General features: G+C 37.3%; 1 protein-coding gene across 1 annotated transcript in view; it reads right to left on the bottom strand.

The window, feature by feature from the left end:
- LOC124616260 (semaphorin-1A) overlaps positions 1–20,493 on the bottom strand; it is a gene marked incomplete at its 5' end in the record, with an annotated part of 362,538 nt that overhangs the window by 8,622 nt on the left and 333,423 nt on the right. Inside the window, 10 exons of the mRNA XM_047144564.1 lie at positions 1,668–1,745; positions 2,804–2,851; positions 4,634–4,791; positions 6,009–6,237; positions 6,674–6,756; positions 7,645–7,993; positions 11,386–11,527; positions 11,626–11,714; positions 12,589–12,693; positions 14,458–14,545. Coding sequence (XP_047000520.1) covers positions 1,668–1,745; positions 2,804–2,851; positions 4,634–4,791; positions 6,009–6,237; positions 6,674–6,756; positions 7,645–7,993; positions 11,386–11,527; positions 11,626–11,714; positions 12,589–12,693; positions 14,458–14,545 — 1,369 coding nt within the window. The remainder of the gene's footprint in view (positions 1–1,667; positions 1,746–2,803; positions 2,852–4,633; positions 4,792–6,008; positions 6,238–6,673; positions 6,757–7,644; positions 7,994–11,385; positions 11,528–11,625; positions 11,715–12,588; positions 12,694–14,457; positions 14,546–20,493) is intronic.

Raw genomic sequence — 20,493 nt, 5'->3', positions numbered from 1 at the left:
ACGTGTGTGACAAAAGGCAATGGCATGTGAAGAGTGATTTAAGCACAGATAGGAAACTTCAACTTTTTTTAAACTTTCATCCTATTTTCCACGTGCTATATAGAATCTCTGTTGATAGTAGCTATACTATCTGAGCACAGTGAAATGATAAGACTTTTGGTGAATGAAGCAAAGATGGTTCTGACAATAGCAAAAATAGCTTTGTGAATGTCTTTCACTCTATCAATTGTTGTTTCCAGCTGTAACAGGTAAATTCTATTCAGTATGTCCAAAAGAAAGTAGCAGCCTGGACATGGACTAGTTCCCTAGCTTGTCTTAAGTTGGTGTTAACACCTTAAGAAGAAATAAAAGGAATGAAAAACTTGTATTTACCCCAGCAACAGAGTGTACACGAATGAACAAGGTTTTGTCAAGTGATGGGGCCTGAGAGGCCATTTTGTTTGAGGGGCTTCTCAAAGCTGTTAATCATATGATACTCAAGGGCTGGACAACAGTGTCAATAACAAACTCTATGTATGCACTCTATAAGGCCAGGATAGGCTTTGAGACTGCACAAGAGACAATATAAATTCACTTCCTCTATGAGGGTGTGGCTGGTCTATGCAAACATTAGGAATATTGATAATTTCTGCAAGTATGTGAAGCATACCACTGGGAATACATTAGTTATGTCTACAGGATAGTTCTATTGTGATGGTTACAACCAACAAACAAGCTACACCTTAGTAACAAATGTTTATTTCCAATAAGGAAATAAGAACTTTCTGGAATAAAAATGCTTCTTATGGAGTTATAGCAACAAACACTTCCTACATTGTGAACATTTAAAGCTGGCCTTCTAAACGGATCACACTTGATAATAGCAATTATGTACCTATTTTTAAGTGTAGCCCGCAGCCAAATAAATGGTATTAAGTGTAGCCAGCAAACTTTACAGCAGTCAGCCAGAACTGTCAGTAATGTGATCGAAATGCCTTGAAATGTTCTCTCTTATGTGAGAATAACAGTTGTATACCTCACTGAACAGTAGCGTGAGCTGCAACAGGAGTGTAAATACTGTATGCACATGAAGAAAACATATTAATGGTATTAAAATTGAACAAGAATGCAAAAAGTAGAACTATCTGTATATTTCAGCATCTCTTGCTCCAAGGAAAAGCAAATTCTTTTTTCCTAATGAACTGCATATGTTTTGGTAGAATGTAACTACTAATGTTTTCATTATTATATGGATAGCATATTGTAGAAATTAACAACAGCATCAGTTATTTTTGTGCTGCTGGTGTATGTTCAATTAGGTAATTAGTTATTATCGCTAACTATGCCTGTAAAAATGTTATCTGATTTTCTATAATTTCTCAGTCAGCATTAATGTCGGCACTGAAAATACAAGTGGGATTTATTTTTTTATTGCCAATGTCTAATTTTTTAAGTATTTACAATTGTGGACTACAAATTTTTAATCAATGCCCTTATCACAAAGAATGTGGCAGCACTACTTAGAAATGGAGACAGGAGAAAATCGGCAAACATTCTTTCTTGGATATTACACTTTCTGTGTGCCCTTGACCTGCATGAAGTATAGTTAATTAGCATATCAAAAATGTTAGATAGCTCCAGCCCAGACACCAGCTGTAAGCTGAGTGAGAGACAATTTGTGCACTGACCAGCGGCTGCGTCCAGCCTTTCTGCAGAGCTACTGCTGGGACACACACACGAACAGGGTGGACACGTTGTGCCCTCATCTGCCATGACCAATCACAGAAACTTAAAGTAACAGTACTGCTTACCAGCAAATAAAAATTTTTCTAAAGCCAATACAGGGCAAATTAAGTTAACACAACTTTAAAAATGATAGCTATCCCTATTAAACGAAAAATTATGTGAAACATTATGGTACACAAGAAATACAGTAACTACTTTTTCCAGTTAAAATCAATAAGATATATCCAAATGTATTGAACAAGAACATAAACTTTCTTAAATATAATGAAATAAGCCCATAAGAAATAAGCTAATTTAGAAAAAAATCTGATTAATATTACATAACACACTGACATAAAATGCAAATAAAGAAGCAAATACTATGAGCAAGTGACACAAGAGATCAATTTGCCTAAAAACAAGTTAAGTGAGTAATCTAAAGAAAACATGCAACAGATGAAAGAAGTTACTCTCTTTTTTTAAGTTCTCCTTCCACAGAAAATGGAACTGTGGATAAACACTCCAAGTTAGTGTTAATCCCGTCTGTATGAAGACTAACTAAAAGAAGTTCTTTTTGTAAAATAGCTGGTTCTTCTTAAAAGTAAAATCCAAATAACAGTAACTTCTTTTTAGTCTGTTTCAAGTCAGATACATATTGCACAAGTGGTTGTTCTATTGAGTATAAAATAATATATCATGATCTTCGTCATATACTAAAAGTAATACTAAACAAGGACATAACAGATGCTTTGAAACCTTTGAAAATAAACTGAAAAATTAACGCAATTCAGTTCAAACAGAAAATACTGCAAAATATTATTTTGATTCTGAAAAATTGCAATATTACAAAAGCAGACAATACATTTTCATAACAGACAGCAAGAAATATTCTCAAAAGACTTAAAGGTCTGCACTTAAATCAGAATAGTAGTAAATAAACTGATAGGTAGTGTTACTATGCAGCTCATCCTTAATCTAATGTTATGTGTCTACAGAGAGGCTATAGTTCATGCCTTAGAAACATGCAGCATTTCACTAAATAAAATTGTTAATTGTAAACATACCAGAGCATTGAAGCTTAAAGTAAAGCACAACTTACCACTAGATTTTGTCGTCGGCTGAGTTGGTACAGGAGAAGCAACGATTTCTGTAAGGAAAAGCGGGTTGCATACTCAGCGCAGAGGAAGCAATGCACTACACTTACTGGTTTCGAAATTCCTTTTTGTTATGTCATGCATTTTTAAAATATTTCTACTTATTTTATGCTGTATGTAACTTACTGCACTAGAAGCCTAGTGCTAAATTTTAACCACAACTCTATTGTCAGCCTAAAATACGTTCTATCTCTATGCAGAAGTACAGGATATGAATTCCTGCTACAGTTCTGAAGCCATTGCAGAAAGCATCATCTTATCAACAAATCATGTCTCAAATTCTTTCTTAAAAAGGCATTGTTTCTAATACTTCAGTCTTGATCTTAAGGCTGTAAACTATTCTAAAATAAATAAAGAAAGTGTGTTCACTTACCTGAAATCAGACAATAAGGGGGAGATCAGTCATTTCTCTTAAGACAGAAAGAGATGAATGAAGAAGAGGATCAGGACAGATGAGAAGATTTGTGACAGTATTTATTCCTATTCATTGGTACAAGAGATACGCAAGAATAACTGATTAACATAACAGTGAGTATATGAACCTGAAAGGTAGGGACAAAGCAGCTTAACCCACAAGTGAACCTGAAAATTGGTGATGAACCAGCTGAATAACAGTGTGGTAGAAGTCACTGCAAGACATGGTATGTCATGGCTAACCATCAGACTTGTAGAATACAGAAGACGAAAGTATAAAGTTACTTCTGTCTGTTGACTGTATTTTTAACCTGACTGCATGTTAACATTTATAAATATGTTTTATTTTAGCCACTACTGGTCAAAACTCACTGGCAGCTTTTTTAGATCTTATTAATTAAACATATTTCAAGGTGAAAATCTTTATCTTCAGATAACTACAGCAATACTAAAGTGAAATGATTTTGAATTGCCATAGCTGTCTGACGTTCAGATATTTTGAATACTTTGAAACTTGTTGCATTAATATGATTCTAAGCAAGATACCAAAAAATTGTTACTGATAGTCATCACTGAAAACTGTATTCACCAAGAACACATCTGCAGCACAAGACGAAAGGAAAAGGAGAAACAGATTGAGGAGGTTCTGAAACAACCTATATGTTAGCAGGAATTTCTTCTAATTATAGATCTCCATGTAAGCTAAGTTAGGCTTATCAATTATATTTTTAAAAATAGTTTTGGAGTTCCTTGTGCTGCATAATTTTCATTCTTATCTGACTGACCTACTGATCTTCAGAGATTTCCAGAAATAACTGCAACCATGTCATGACTGGTCTTCAGTCATTACCTTAGCCACTGATATAAAACTAAGACATTTGAATTACTGTATTTGGATTATTCTCAGCTTCAGTTGCAAAGGACAGACAGGATGTATTGTATATGATTTTATGTCTTCAGTAAGCTCTGCAAAAGACAGCTTGCCTTTACAGCTAATCACAGGTACTGATGATGGGGGTGAAAACATAGGGCTTGAGGCATAAGAGAAGCACAGACAGCAAATGATGCTCTTACAAGATCCAGAGGGAGAAATGGTAATAAAATAATAAAAATTCTGTTTACGCTATATGATACAAGATATAAAAAGAATTTCTACCAGGAGGTCTTACGTAACCTAGATACTCTAGGGCTATTTGCTGAAATAACAGCATTGGTGAAAAGTAACAGTTAATTCACCTTTATCATTTGCTTTTAGACTACTATATACAATAACAGAAAATTCTTGTGATAAATCACATATTACTTGCAGAAGTAAGATTTCATGTATCACAAGAGAAATCAATACAAAAGTCATGAATTACCTGTTTGTGGACGTCCACCACAAGCTTTATGTTCACCGAGTGAAATGTTCTGAATAAAGCGTTTTTTTCCAGCACTCCAGTCTGGTGAACCTACAGCTGTGCATTTTAATTCTACATTGTCCCATGCACAGTAAGGATCTTGCAAGGACACACATTCTCTGAAAACAAAAATTTTGTTTCATAGCTAAACCAGTTCATGGTTACACACTTTTTTTAAACATATCCACAAAGGTAGTTGTCATAAGACAGAAAAACAGATCCTAAATAAATAGCAGATAAAAACAGCTCGCTGTGTAACAGTTTTTATCAGTACATATAAAAACAGGCTACAATAATAAACAACAGTTCATTTTTAAGAAATAGTGCCTCATTCCCTTTTACGCTATTGGTGTTGGGTCACAGTCTTTCTCTTGTCATATGACAATATCATCTCAGGCAATTGTATATTATTCATGAGCCCTAAGAAGTGAGATAAACAGATCAAAATTGCACATATTAAAGCATTTCTAATTTTTTGTAGTAAAATAAAACAGAATCGATGTATTGATTATCAGTTTGGGAAATTAACCTCAGTAACTCTCCTTGCATTGATACTACCATTTAAGGAATTAGCATGTTCTAATTTAGGCCTATGTTCTCATATGGGGTAATTTTCTGTTTTAAATCTGCTAAATTTGGCCATCTTTTTCTTGCTTATCATCACATATAAGAACATGTCACAAAGTCCATCTCCATTAACCAACCCATGAAAATATTTCAGTAGCTGTTCAATGGGTCAATGATATTGTTAAAGAAAAATGAGCACTAGTAAACATGCCACTTTAATAACATGTATCATTCAGTAACATTCTAAGTCTGCAGCCACTTAATTACAACATCAGTAGCAGTGTTTTCCAGCAGGGTAGCTATTATCATTGTAGAAATTTAAAACACAATTGACCTAGGCACCATGCATGCATGGAACTGTGTAGGATTTTAATAAATTAGTCTTCAACCTGTGAACTCTCAGGCAATGGTTCATATTCATCTGACAATACCTGATTCATTCTCATCACATATTAACTGGTATCTCACACCTGAATAGTCAGCAGGGTGCTACTACAGCAATTTCAAGAAATTGTGTGTTACATAATGTTATTTGGCAATGATGTACGGTTAAATAAACCTGGCAGTTCAAAATGATTAAGTCCGTATGCTGAAACACTTATGTTCCATATGTGATACATTCCACTGGGTAAATTTAGAATTTGCTTAACGCAATGTCAGGTTTCATCCTGTACACCGATTTCCTTTACAACTTTGATTGCTAAAACTATAACGGTACCTTTCCTGCAAGATCTGAAATAAAAATTTGTAAATATTATTTATTACTTACCGACAATTTGTTATTTTATCTGAGCCACAACGATGAAGCTTAATTGCCAGAATCTCATCATCAGAGACAACCACCAGCTTGCTATCATCCCCATCCATTCGCACCACATACAGGTTCTTAACAGGTACTCCAGGTGGCAACACTTGCAGTTCTTCTATTACAACACTATCTACAGTATCAGATGAATCAAAGGAGGCAGAGTTCAAAGCTTTTATCACTTTGCCATCATCTGAAAAAAGTCCTCATTTATTAGATAAAGTGTCACTTACATTTAATAGTGAAACTGCAATATAACATGGAACATATTTACATAACTGTATAGGTCTAACTGTTGTAATTGTTTTATTACTCAGAAATTACAAGGAATGTCTGAAATGATAATTCAGGTTATAGTGTCATACTGTCCTTATTTTGCTTTATTTGGAATGAGTTTCTTGTGAAACCCAACTGTCTGCGTGAAGTGTATTGTAAGTGTGTGTGTATATATATATAGACACACACACACACACACACACACACACACACACACACACACACACACACACACATATACTAATCAGAAGCCAAAAAAAATGGTTAGTGTCAAATCCTAAGCAATCAGTATACGCCACAAAATATAGGCACAAGTAACTTCAAATATGGTAGCATATCTTATTCCAACTTACCAGTTCCTATAAACAGGACATCATACGCTTTCCCATCTGGTGTTCGGACTTGTTGATCAACAGCTATCTTTGTAAATCTGTACCTGCGGGTGATAACAATTAGCTGTCATAACAGCAGGATATATTCAAGAAGCAAAAAAGAGTAATAATAAAAACAATAATACATACTTCAGCACATAAATAAATATTCTGCCTACTGTGGTTATTAGTAGATTAATCTAATATTCACGAATAATTAAACAAAATAAAAATATAGACACACTTAAAATATTGAGAAAATGTCTCTTACTGATTTATTCTATGTCAAGGGGTATAGAGTATGGAAGAGATGGAAATGGAAGACTATAAACATTGTCGCAGAAGGGAAAAGTCCAATGGTCACCAAAGTTATGAGAGGTGTTCTAAGTAAATGGGAAGAAATTTGAATGACATACAGCAACAGACATTCATTGGGCACTGGAGTGCGGTGTATGGTTTGACATCCCTTCTCACCACTTGAAATCTCACCCGTACCCCTGGGTTCCTGAATGGGCCTTTCAGTCAGATGTCAGATCTTTCATACCTATTCCTTTTCTTCTCCTCATGATTTCCTGATAAAGGATAAATCACAAAGCTAAGAACTGCTTCATCTTTTGTTACCATCAGCTCCACTTCCATTTCTTTTACAAGCAGAACTGTTTTAAGTGTATTACGTTTATTTTCTTCTTTTATTTTTAGACATCTTGTTTTTGACATTTTATTCAACTAAATTGTACGGATGCGGGTGTGAAGGACTACAGAATGAATTTCTAAATAACTTATAAACTATACACATAAGTGACTAATTTAGTATGCAAAGCTAATGTCAGCTGGACAGAAGATGAATGGTGAGATGGGATGGGACAAGAGTAGGTAAATGAGACAGTTACATTATAAGACTATAACTGCTATTAATATTAACCACTCAACAAGTTTATAAAATGAGTACTAACTGTAAGCTGATCCGAATGAGAATTGGCCGAGTAAAAAATGCTGGCACGGCCTCATCCATCAGTGTATGTGACTTTACAAAATTGACAGACACATCAGGAAGTGTACGACTGTCATTCACACATTGTCCAGGCCTTGGTTCTGGCACTTTAAGGCTTGGCACTGCCAACCAGTTTGAGTTCATCGTTTCCTGCTCTTTAAATGGACCATCAAATGACTCAAGTATTGACTTCATACTGAAGGCACAAACAGCAGAGCCACCAATAGAGTTCACTGGTGTCGTGAAGACACCGTAGATGAGTTTCTCCACTTGACCACCATAATTTCCTTCAATGATGTCACTTGTTGACTCTGTGAACAAATTTTATGTCCATAATCTTAAAATATTTTTAATTATATTTTAAGTAACATTCCAAAGAGTAAAGCACACACACACACACACACACATATATATATATATATATATATATATATATATATATATATATATATATATATATATATATATATATATATATATATATATATATAAAAAACAAAGATGATGTGACTTACCAAACAAAAGTGCTGGCACGTCGATAGACACACAAACAAACACAAACATACACACAAAATTCAAGCTTTCACAACAAACTGTTGCCTCATCAGGAAAGGAAAGAGGGAAGGAGAGGGAAAGACGAAAGGATGTGGGTTTTAAGGGAGAGGGTAAGGAGTCATTCCAATCCCGGGAGCGGAAAGACTTACCTTAGGGGGAAAAAGGACAGGTATACACTCACACACACACTCCCCCCGGGAGCGGAAAGACTTATCTTGGGGGGGAGGGGGGGGGGGGGGAGGGACAGGTATACACTCGCGCGCACACACACACACACACACACACACACACACACACACACACACACACACATATCCATCCGCACATATAGAGACACAAGCAGACACATACCTTGGGGGGGGGGGGGGGAAGGGACAGGTATACACTCGCACACACACACACACACACACACATATATCCATCCACACATATACAGACACAAGCAGACATATGTAAAGGCAAAGAGTTTGGATAGAGATGTCAGTCGAGGCGGAAGTACAGAGGCAAAGATGTTACTGAATGACAGGTGAGGTATGAGCGGCGGCAACTTGAAATTAGCGGAGGTTGAGGCCTGGTGGGTAACGGGAAGAGAGGATGTATTGAAGGGCAAGTTCCCATCTCCGGAGTTCTGATAGGTTGGTGTCAGTGGGAAGTATCCAGATAACCCGGACGGTGTAACACTGTGCCAAGATGTGGTGGCCGTGCACCAAGGCATGTTTAGCCACAGGGTGATCCTCATTACCAACAAACACTGTCTGCCTGCGTCCGTTCATGCGAATGAACAGTTTGTTGCTGGTCATTCCCACATAGAAGGCTTCACAGTGTAGGCAGGTCAGTTGGTAAATCACGTGGGTGCTGTCACATGTGGCTCTGCCTTTGATCGTGTACACCTTCTAGGTTACAGGACTGGAGTATGTGGTGGTGGGAGGGTGCATGGGACAGATTTTACACCAGGGGCGGTTACAAGGGTAGGAGCAGGATTTGAGGAAGTCGTATCCCTGCTGGAGAACCACATTCAGAGTCTGATCCAGTCCCGGAAAGTAGCCTGTCACAAGTGGAGCACTTCGGGATTCTTCTGTGGGAAGTTCTGGGTTTGGGGGGATGAGGAAGTGTGACATGGTATTAGAATGTGGAAAGTGTAACATGAGGCTCAAATGAAAATAATATATTTAAATAATATATATCTTTTTGTTGTGACTATCGCGATTCAGCATCTCTGCTATATGGTGAGTAGCAACTTTCCTTTTCTAATATTGTTACATTCCATCCTGCATTTTCCATTGTTTGAGAAATTATATAACACGCACTGAATGCAGATGGGCACCCACACACGTACGTGCTGGCATGTCCCCCCCCCCCCCCCCCCCCCACGCGCGCGTACACACACACACACACACACACACACACACACACACACACACACACACACACACACACACACACACACACACACACACACACACACACACACACACACAGAGAGAGAGAGAGAGAGAGAGAGAGAGAGAGAGAGAGAGAGAGAGACAGCATCATGGCAACACTATGTGTGAGCAAAGTGTTATTTGTGCTATTTAGAGGCCACAAAAAGATGTGACAGACATGCTAGCCAGCATGTGACCATCTTGTGTGTGGGAAACAGCCAATGTGGGTAATGGTTTTGGACTTAGAGAGTGTGACAGCATGTTATTAGCGTCTGGCATTATCATCAGAGCCATAGGTAAGTGGGATGGTTCAACAACATTTTTGGATGCAATTATGTATGGATGGATGGATCACTGGCAAGATCACAATCATCACAAAGTGAGCTACCATCGTCCAAATGGGGAAATTTTTTCATGTGGAGGAAACACTCAATGGCAGTATGGGTAAAGCTGTCCACATGCTACAATCCAGAACAAGAATCAGTTTCCCCTCACATAAATGTTGCAAAGTGATTCAGCAAATATGATGTCTTGCTGATTGAGAGTGGACCCATAAAGAGTGAGGTAGAGTCCTTCTCACAGATTAATCAGTGTATCGGATATACCACACCAAAATTGCAGAAAGAAACCAATACAGCAACACCAGTGTTCAGATTAGGAGCATGCAAGCCATTCATTGCCTGTGTTTTCTAGGCATATTTTGGCATCTGTAGTTTGTAGGAATGATATCCTAATACAGTGTGTGTGCCCTTTTCATGATATGCATGTGGGCTCCAAATAATGGATAGTAAGAATTTAATACTCAACAGATGAATAGCTACAATATGAAGATATCATGTCTCTAAATTGGCAAGCTCACTCCAGGCATTGCTGAATGGACATGAACAGTAGAATTACAGCTCAAACACCACTATCATTATCCAGTGCTAACCTCCTGGTGAGATGTGTCTAGAAATGGAAGGCATTACTACTCACGACGGGCAACTAGATCCATATTCTGATGAGCTGTTATGTGTCATGTATTACTATGCAAGGGCATCAAAGCCCATACTGATATTCTGTACACTGCACACAGAAGGACACACCGCAAACTAATAACCGTCCACAGGCCATTACAGGTTTTCTGATGCACACTGAATCTTTACACTTATATGCAGATTATTATGTCACAATGTTGCTACGGCATCTTTCAATACTCTTATTACTGCTGCTGCCTCATGTTATTTAGTGGATAATACTCTTATTACTGCTGCTGCCTCATGTTATTTTGTGGATAATCAATGTTCTCTTTCAGCAGCAGAGTTCCTCTTTTCAGCCAGGAAGAAGGTGTAATGTGGATAAGAAAAAGAACATGAAAGAAACACAATTTCTGCGTGGCTTTCATTGCCCTAAAGGTTTTTTAAACCAATTTTAATTTGGATTTGGAAGAGAAAATCTGTTTCCACTTGCTTAACATTTGTACTATTTATTTAACTTTACAGCCTTTACTATCTGCTCATTTGGTAAGCATAAACAATTTGTTTACTACAGTTGTACTTTTATCTGAATTTATGTAGTCGCCTGCAAAAATTAATCTCACACCCATAGTGTAGTAAAAGCAAGCATTACAAAACCAACACAACACTATTAAATTCTTTGTTGTTAATATTGTCATTTAACTCTCCCATAAATTTACCGTAAGCACTCACAGTGGGATATAACAGAGACAGAGGGAGAGGAAGACTTACGAATTTCATTGAAGTAAAATGGATAATCTCCAGGGACGGAACAGTTCAGACGTGATTTCAAAAAAGAAGTCCATCTGTCACCAAACTGATGAGGGCCGCCCTTGTCATGTTTACAGACTCTGGCAACTCTTGAATAGATAGCCTGAAACAAAAATGTTACGCAAAACACATTTATTACATATATTTACTGTAGCTCGTGAAACTTCCTCTATCTTCAGTTATAAATTAGGAAAGCATTACCTTTCCGCAGTTGATGTACTCAACAGCAGTCTCTCGGAAGAAGAAGAATATAAAATCATTGTACTCCATTGTGTTGACAAAGTTAGGAGCTGTAATCACCAATAAGTATGATTTTATTACATGAAATTAAAACTGTTCATCAATTATAATAATTCAAGAAGTTAACTATAAATTGTTTTACTCATAATACCCAGATGTGAATGGTGCTGCCCTTGAAGCAACGGCTGACTAAATGAAAAATATAATTGTCATCCTACTCTATTATGATTGAATTTGTATCTTTTAACAGAAATCATTAATAAATTTACTTATTTATTTATTCTAGGAATCTCTGAGCAAAGAATGTAACAAGTAAAGCAATACACTAGTACAGAGAAGAAGCTCTTGTTGAATACTTATTTATACTGTACATTAAATATGATCATAATACTGTTCTGCTTAAATGATATTAAACAGGGATTAAGATTTTCTAAATTTACATTTATAAAGGCAGCAAAATCAAGCAGAAGTCTCTACTTTGAAAAACACTCCTCTTTATGTTATACAGTAGAAAAGAGGAAAAAATACAATGATGGAAATGTGAAACAATAATTACTAATAAAAACACATCACAGAAGCTGTACACGAGTATTATGAAAATTTCTAAAGTAAGGCCTGTGCTGAACTACAGATGTAACAGTGTTATTGGAGTGCAGTGGAATGAAGTATGCTGCATGTTGAAGACATTAATTAAAGCACTTTAAAGTGAAAAATAAGGATAAACAACTATATTCATAACTGAGCTCAACACTACAAAACACTCTATGCATGTTAATAAAGAATTACTGATGAAATAATTGTTGTAAGTTTCTTTTACATTTTCAACAGGAAAATGCTTTTGATATAAAATATGCTATCGAGAATTAAAACATATAATAAATCATTTTTATTGGTCTTAAAAACTTCTGAAGACTCAAGAGTTACCATTTAATTGTTTGAGGTCAGATCTCTCTGTTCTTAGAGGGCCGCGGTATATGAGAGGGTCAGTTCCAGAGAAGTCTGCCACTGTTGCTGAGTACAATTGTCCCTCTGCAAAGATAAAACATTAGTGTTACATGTCTTTATGATCTTTATGACCGAAAAAATTATAAATATAATAAAGTGTACACAGTAACTGAGAGACACAACTGTTAGATTAGATTAGTACTTGTTGCATAGATCATGAATACAACACTTTGTAATGATGTGGAACGTGCCAGGTTAATAAAAGGTGTCTATAAAAGATATTAAATTACACAAAATATTACATGACACTTTTTTTTGGGGGTGGGGGGGTTTGAGGAAATTACCCACTTACTATATCCAAAAATTCATTTAATGAGTAGAAGGAGCTGCCATTAAGAAATTCTTTTAATTTCCTTTTAAATGCTATATGGCTACCCAAGTTTTCTAGGAATAAATGAAAGTTTCCTGAAGGGGACCTATATACTGTTACAATTATAAAAGAGCCCTCCTTCAGTTTAAGTTGACAGGCACATACTTCTATGTGTTGCTCTAGACAAAACTTTTTTGTATCTAAGATTTCTAAACAGTGATAACTTTTGACATATATGGCAACTCCTCCTTTCACTTTATTCTCTCTACTCGTATGTGCAGCTAGTTTATAACCACTGATATTTACCTTTTCCATATCAGACACAATGTGATGCTCAGACAGGCATAATATATCTATTACATTATAAGATTCAATGTCATCTAAACAAACCAAGAGCTCATCTACTTTATTCTCAACCCCGGGATATTTTGGTGAAAAATTGTAACATTATTTTTTACTTTACTTTTGTGAGAATCTACTTTTTTCTTTAATCCACCAAAGTGGTTAAATATGGTAACATTACTATTTACTTTCCTGTTGTGAGAATTTTGTGAGTTTTGGACTTCTTTAGCACCTGCCTGCCTGAACTTCTCACTGGACACTGATGTTAGTCTAAAAAAGAGGTACATCCATGAGTACTAGTGTCCCCCCTTACGGATTTCGCTAAGAACCCTGCCAGGTTACCCTTCTCTTTCCTATTGAGGTGTAGGCCATGCCTTGTGAAATCCCAATCCAATGTCTGACAGAGTGGCCGCCCTACGCAACTGATCCAACTCCATATTTACCCTCCTGACAGAGCGGTTCAACTTGGGCTGATCATGCCGCACGAAAGCAGGCACCAGCCCAACAATGGTATGGGTCGTTGCCGAGGCTATTTTCAGCAGGTCACACTCAATACTGTAGCCCTGATCCCTATCAATACTGTTTCCCACTCCACCTACTATCATCACAAGGTCCTGCTTTGTGAACCCTTGCACAAGGAACCTATATCTTCTACCACCTGGCTAAGACATACACTTGGCTTGAAAAAGTTTGTGACCTGGTACCTGTCACCTAGTTTTTCCTGCAAAATCTGGCCCACACCTCTTCCATGGCTGCTACCTAGCAACAGAACTTTCCTCTTACTTTCTACTTTTTTTTGAAACAGTTGGTTTCCTAGTGTGATTCTGTTGCATCTTAACTACATCTACTTCTACTGGAGCCTCTTCCTTACCTAACTGTGGTAGCAAGGCAAATCTATTAGCTGTGCAAATTGGGAAACTGTCAGACACTGTCCTCTTTCTATGGCCCCTGTTCCCAGCTACCACTTACCACCACTGTTTACTCTCCTCCCCTCAATCTTAAACTATTTTGATATCTGTTTATAGAGTTACTGCCATTAAATAGATTGTGTATGTTATTGATTTTGGTTTAGCACTGACACTAGAATGACTTACTTCTGTGTAAATATTGCTAGTATTTGTCCAACATTTACTTACCACTGTATATTGCAGTGCTGTTGTGGTCAGGGTCAAATGGGCACAATCCTCTTCCCTCATATTCTTTCTCTACAACATAATCTCCATCCTGCAAAAAAATAAATTCAAGTAATCAGTACAATATATGATACTGCACTGTGTGCATTTCTTCTTTTTTTCATCTGCAAAGAAAGACACGCTGCAGTCAAAAGGACCCTGAAACTCCAGTCCTTACACTTCACAATTTTTACTGAAGGAATATGTTGACAGTGTGTTTTCATTCCACAATTATAGACGAATTTGTATGGGACCATGATGAGAATTATGTCAGTGGCAAGGTTATTTAGAAGAAAACAATATGGATGATTAACGTGAATTCAGATATTATGCTGGGATTACAAGTGTCATGGATACAACTTAACGTCTGCAGAACAGCTGTTAGAATATGAAAATTCAGTGAATCTTTCACAGTAGTTCATAAGTGTAAACTGTTTGATATCAGATTCTTTCTAACTGAAAGATAAGAAAACAAATTGCAGTAAAAAGCAACTACACATACAGGATGCGCATAAAGAAAGAAACAGATGTACTCTTCCAAAACATTAAAGAATGGTTCATCAAAAATAAAATGAAAATGAATGAAGAAAAAAACACAACATCTGATATGCACCCTTTTTAACAACATCGGATGCCATGATAACATGGAGGCTGTCAAACTGTTGGGCTTCATGATAGTCAGGAAACTAACAATGAACGAACACACAGTGTACGTATGCTCCAAGCTCTCCTGCGTAATATACCTTCTGAGGAGGTTAAAAGGTGTACTGAGTGACCAGTATATTATGCCCTGTTCCATAGCCACATCAATTATGGCCTACTGTTATGGGAACATTCTGCAAGTTGTAAGGATGTGCTAATTCTACAGAAAAAAGCTCTCAGAATAATCACATCAAGCAAAAGACAGGAGCACTACAGGCCTATGTTCAAACATTTAGGAATTATGACAGTCTTCAGCCAGTACGTGTTTTTATGTCTCAGCAGTGTGAAATAAAACCAAAGAGTCTTCAGCATGAAGCAAGATAGGCTACACACAATCACAATACCCGCAACAAGAGGAGCACCAAAATACCCGGGTGTCGGCTGATGGGAATGCAAGACAGTTTTCCAGTGGTTGCCCTAAAGATGTTCAACTCACTGCCTCAAGAAGTGCAATCCCTGCCACTAGGAACATTCAGAAGGAGAGTAGCGCAGGACCTGAAGGAATGTCCATTGTACTCCATTGGTGAATTCTTTAATAGTGACCAAAGTGAATGGACAAACAAACATTGTTTCTATTAGGCCTAAGTATAAATGTCTTAATTTTGTGAATATTTTTTAAAATGTATATATGTAATTAATCTTGACGCAGTCAGTCCAGTCATGACTGGTAAACGACACAGATATAGTAATAAGGTAATAAATAAGGCAACAGGTCACCTGGGTTGGCCTGTGGAACATTCACTGATAAAAAGTAGCTTGATACCATTAAAACCCAGGCAATGGGATGTACAAGGAAATGGGTTCAACTGAAATAATTAAATCAGTCACTTTTCTAAAGCTGCCTGTAAGATTTACTTCAAGGGGAGGTAAGAAAAACCCATTTAGATGCGAGAACAAGATAGGAAAAGTCCTTAATTCATTAAAGGCTGTAATTTACAATAAAGAAATAAAGTTACTTCTTGAATATCATGAAGTACGTGGTACCACATTTCGTTATGTGTAGGTTACGAGTAAAGCACATATTTCTGTTCTATCCATCACATTTATTTTGGATGCAATACATAAAAGAATACATGCTGTACGAGATAATGGAAATTGTCATTGAAATTTAGTATTAAACCTATGATTGGTCTAAGTTTGGTTGTGAAAATCGTGTTGGTTTCGCGTTAAAAGATGAAATACTGATGAGATTTCATGACTAATAGCTCTGGTTATATTTGCTGCCTGTCAGTATTCATTTATTGTGGGTATTAGAAAGCTGCCTTCCTTTACCCTTTTCCTGGATACGAAAATTATTAAATGTTAAGTTGTACATAAAGAGAGAGAGAGAGAGAGAGAGAGAGAGAGAGAGAGAGAGAGAGGATTGTGTGTATGTGTGTGTGTGTGTGTGTGTGAACCAACTGTACAGTACTTACAACAATGAAACAAAATTCACTGTGATGAGTAATTAATTTACTCCACAGTTTCCGGTGATTCCAAAACCCATTCTGTCGTTATTGTGTATTTGTATTCCTCTTTGCGATGGAGAATGGCGACGATCTTTATGATCTCCATTGGCTGTGGGTTGAAGCTAGTGGACTCAGTACTTACATTTAGATTTACACAGACAGATAGAAAATTCTTTCTCCTGAATGTACCCCAACAGTTTCTTCTGTCTCAGGCTGCATCATGACAACACTCGTGTAAGACCTAAGACGAATATTTCACAGTCAAACTTCTTTGACAAAGGTAGTGTAATACAATAGCAATATTCTCCAGCTCTCTTTTCTTACAAAATGTACGGACACCTTTCACGCAGCGTCTGCTGGGAGTAATCACCGCTTCTCTCGCGATCTGCATTTGTTGCGCTACGGTGCACACACGGTACATCGCTTGGCCTAACTGCCGTTTACATTGAATCGATGAAAACAAAATGTAATTCCTCTGTGCATTGTATCACTGTTTTTGCCGATATAACAAATGCCAACTTCTGAGGATAAGTAAAACATTACTTATGGTTGTGTAAATAAATAGCTTGACTGCTATGGTATCGCAAAAACGAACTTAAAAATATATCCGCAGGCAAGGACTTCTCAGGAATTTCATAGTAACTGTATGCTACACGTACAATTTATCAAAAGGGTTGTCAATTATTGATTTAGCGCAGAACGAAAGCAGAGTGGGGCGCTGAGAGCCGTGGCGGACCTGTTCGTTTGACCCGCTTTGCCGCGAGGATGTATGTTTCACGAGATGAAAGAGCATAAATCAGACCATACACGTGAGCGGCATTTCAGCTCTCCAATAATTTACGGCTTTGCGAATGAAAATGTTATGTTGACTATCCGTCAGATTTCCTCACATATTTCAAGATTAAATATAAGTTGCTAGAAGTCTATTGCCTCTCGTCTGACACCACGAAATGAGACCGAGCCCTTTGACTGTTTCCCAGTACTTTTTAGTATTCGTTCCAGTTAATGTTTTGATATGGTTACTCCCACCGCTCGCAAAAGGTCTGTGTACGAGCAGACGCCTAGTCCAAAAAGAGCCGGTTGAATGTGTTCGAGCGCTGCCGAATACGGAAAGTTCCTCCTATTCCTCCAGGCAATAATTCCAACCGATCTGATTGCATTTTGTCCCACTGTACCAGTAACTTCCTCGGTCTGAGGCATTAGCCGGACTGATTCACACTATAGCCATATACTCCTTCGATGTGCACATCCAGCTTTGGTTGGCACTTCTGGCTGATGATAAAGAACCTCAAAGTAGTTCTTTCTTACCTCTGAACTTTAATTACCTTTCCAAATTCCTATTCGGTTTCCTTTACTGCTTGAATGGTGTTAGGGTTGCCAGTTTCTGCAACACTCCAGATTGGAACGACAATGATAACTCCAAATTTTAAACCCGATCAGGTGTTATTCTATTAGAAGAAGGACATATGCAATTTAGTAACCATAAAACTTTTTTGAAATCTTTTTAGTGTAAAATACGGTATTAATAATTTTGAATATAAATACTGTAGAGCATATTTAAGCACTTTCAAAATATTCAAAATGTTAATTATCGTGTGAGTATATTATCTCATCGTGAGGCTAATCTCTGACAAAATTGAACGTATTTATTTCTTTTGCTTTAGTCAAAAAATTCTTCTCATGCTTAACTTTAAGAAAAAAAAATCCTGACAACTGTACCGGTAACTATGTGCTGCAACTTAACGCATTTCGCCATTAAAGTGTTGTTACTGATGCGTGCTAACCGTGGATGTACCTCCATTTGTCTTTCTAGATGAAAACATAGCCGTTTAACTTGGTTAAGGCCGGTATTACACTATCAAATTTCTTTGTCAAAGATTTGATCAAAGATGTGATCAAATATTCCGTCCAATATATTTGACAAAGATCTTTGATGTAGCGCTAGAAGGGGTATTACACTGTCATCAAATTTTTCGTCAAAGTTCAAGATGGCTGACAACTTGTTATTAACCGCAGCAGTTGCACGTACCGCAATTGCATTGTGTGCACATGCGGAAAAGAAGTGGGGGATAAACAGGAACCATACATACGAGGTTGACAGTCTTAAATTCCTGGGATTACAACTTGATAGTAAATTCAGTTGGAAGGGGCACATCACAGAAGTGCAGAAAGGGCCTTACGAAATCTGTATTTGCAATTCGAGTGTTAGCAGACACAGGCAACATAAAAATGAAAAGCTTGCATACTTTGTCTACTTTCATTCCATAATGTCATATGGGATAATATTTTGGGGTATTTGGGGCAGGTAGGTTAGAAAATTTAAAAAGGGAAATGGATAGGTTGAAGTTAGATATAGTGGGAATTAGTGAAGTTCGGTGGCAGGAGGAACAAGACTTCTGGTCAGGTGACTACAGGGTTATAAACACAAAATCAAATAGGGGTAATGCAGGAGTAGGTTTAATAATGAATAGGAAAATAGGAATGCGGGTAAGCTACTACAAACAGCATAGTGAACGCATTATTGTGGCCAAGATAGATACGAAGCCCACGCCTACTACAGTAGTACAAGTTTATATGCCAACTAGCTCTGCAGATGACGAAGAAATTGAAGAAATGTATGATGAAATAAAAGAAATTATTCAGGTAGTGAAGGGAGACGAAAATTTAATAGTCATGGGTGACTGGAATTCGAGTGTAGGAAAAGGGAGAGAAGGAAACATAGTAGGTGAATATGGATTGGGGGACAGAAATGAAAGAGGAAGCCGCCTGGTCGAATTTTGCACAGAGCACAACATAATCAAAACTAACACTTGGTTTAAGAATCATGAAAGAAGGTTGTATACATGGAAGAACCTTGGAGATACTAAAAGGTATCAGATAGATTATATAATGGTAAGACAGAGATTTAGGAACCAGGTTTTAAATTGTAAGACATTTCCAGGGGCAGATGTGGACTCTGACCACAATCTATTGGTTATGACCTGTAGATTAAAACTGAAGAAACTGCAAAAAGGTGGGAATTTAAGGAGATGGGACCTGGATAAACTAAAAGAACCAGAGGTTGTACAGAGATTCAGGGAGAGCATAAGGGAGCAATTGACAGGAATGGGGGAAATAAATACAGTAGAAGAAGAATGGGTAGCTTTGAGGGATGAAGTAGTGAAGGCAGCAGAGGATCAAGTAGGTAAAAAGACGAGGGCTAGTAGAAATCCTTGGGTAACAGAAGAAATATTGAATTTAATTGATGAAAGGAGAAAATATAAAAATGCAGTAAGTGAAACAGGCAAAAAGGAATACAAACGTCTCAAAAATGAGATCGACAGGAAGTGCAAAATGGCTAAGCAGGGATGGCTAGAGGACAAATGTAAGGATGTAGAGGCCTATCTCACTAGGGGTAAGATAGATACTGCCTACAGGAAAATTAAAAAGACCTTTGGAGATAAGAGAACGACTTGTATGAATATCAAGAGCTCAGATGGAAACCCAGTTCTAAGCAAAGAAGGGAAAGCAGAAAGGTGGAAGGAGTATATAGAGGGTCTATACAAGAGCGATGTACTTGAGGACAATATTATGGAAATGGAAGAGGATGTAGATGAAGATGAAATGGGAGATATGGTACTGCGTGAAGAGTTTGACAGAGCACTGAAAGACCTGAGTCGAAACAAGGCCCCCGGAGTAGACAATATTCCATTGGAACTACTGACGGCCATGGGAGAGCCAGTCCTGACAAAACTCTTCCATCTGGTGAGCAAGATGTATGAAACAGGCGAAATACCCTCAGACTTCAAGAAGAATATAATAATTCTAATCCCAAAGAAAGCAGGTGTTGACAGATGTGAAAATTACCGAA

This window comes from Schistocerca americana, chromosome 5 (genome assembly GCF_021461395.2).
Source record: "Schistocerca americana isolate TAMUIC-IGC-003095 chromosome 5, iqSchAmer2.1, whole genome shotgun sequence".
Lineage (NCBI taxonomy): Eukaryota > Metazoa > Arthropoda > Insecta > Orthoptera > Acrididae > Schistocerca > Schistocerca americana.
The sequence above is the reverse complement of the archived record's forward strand: the minus strand, read 5'-3'. Positions and strand labels throughout refer to the sequence as shown.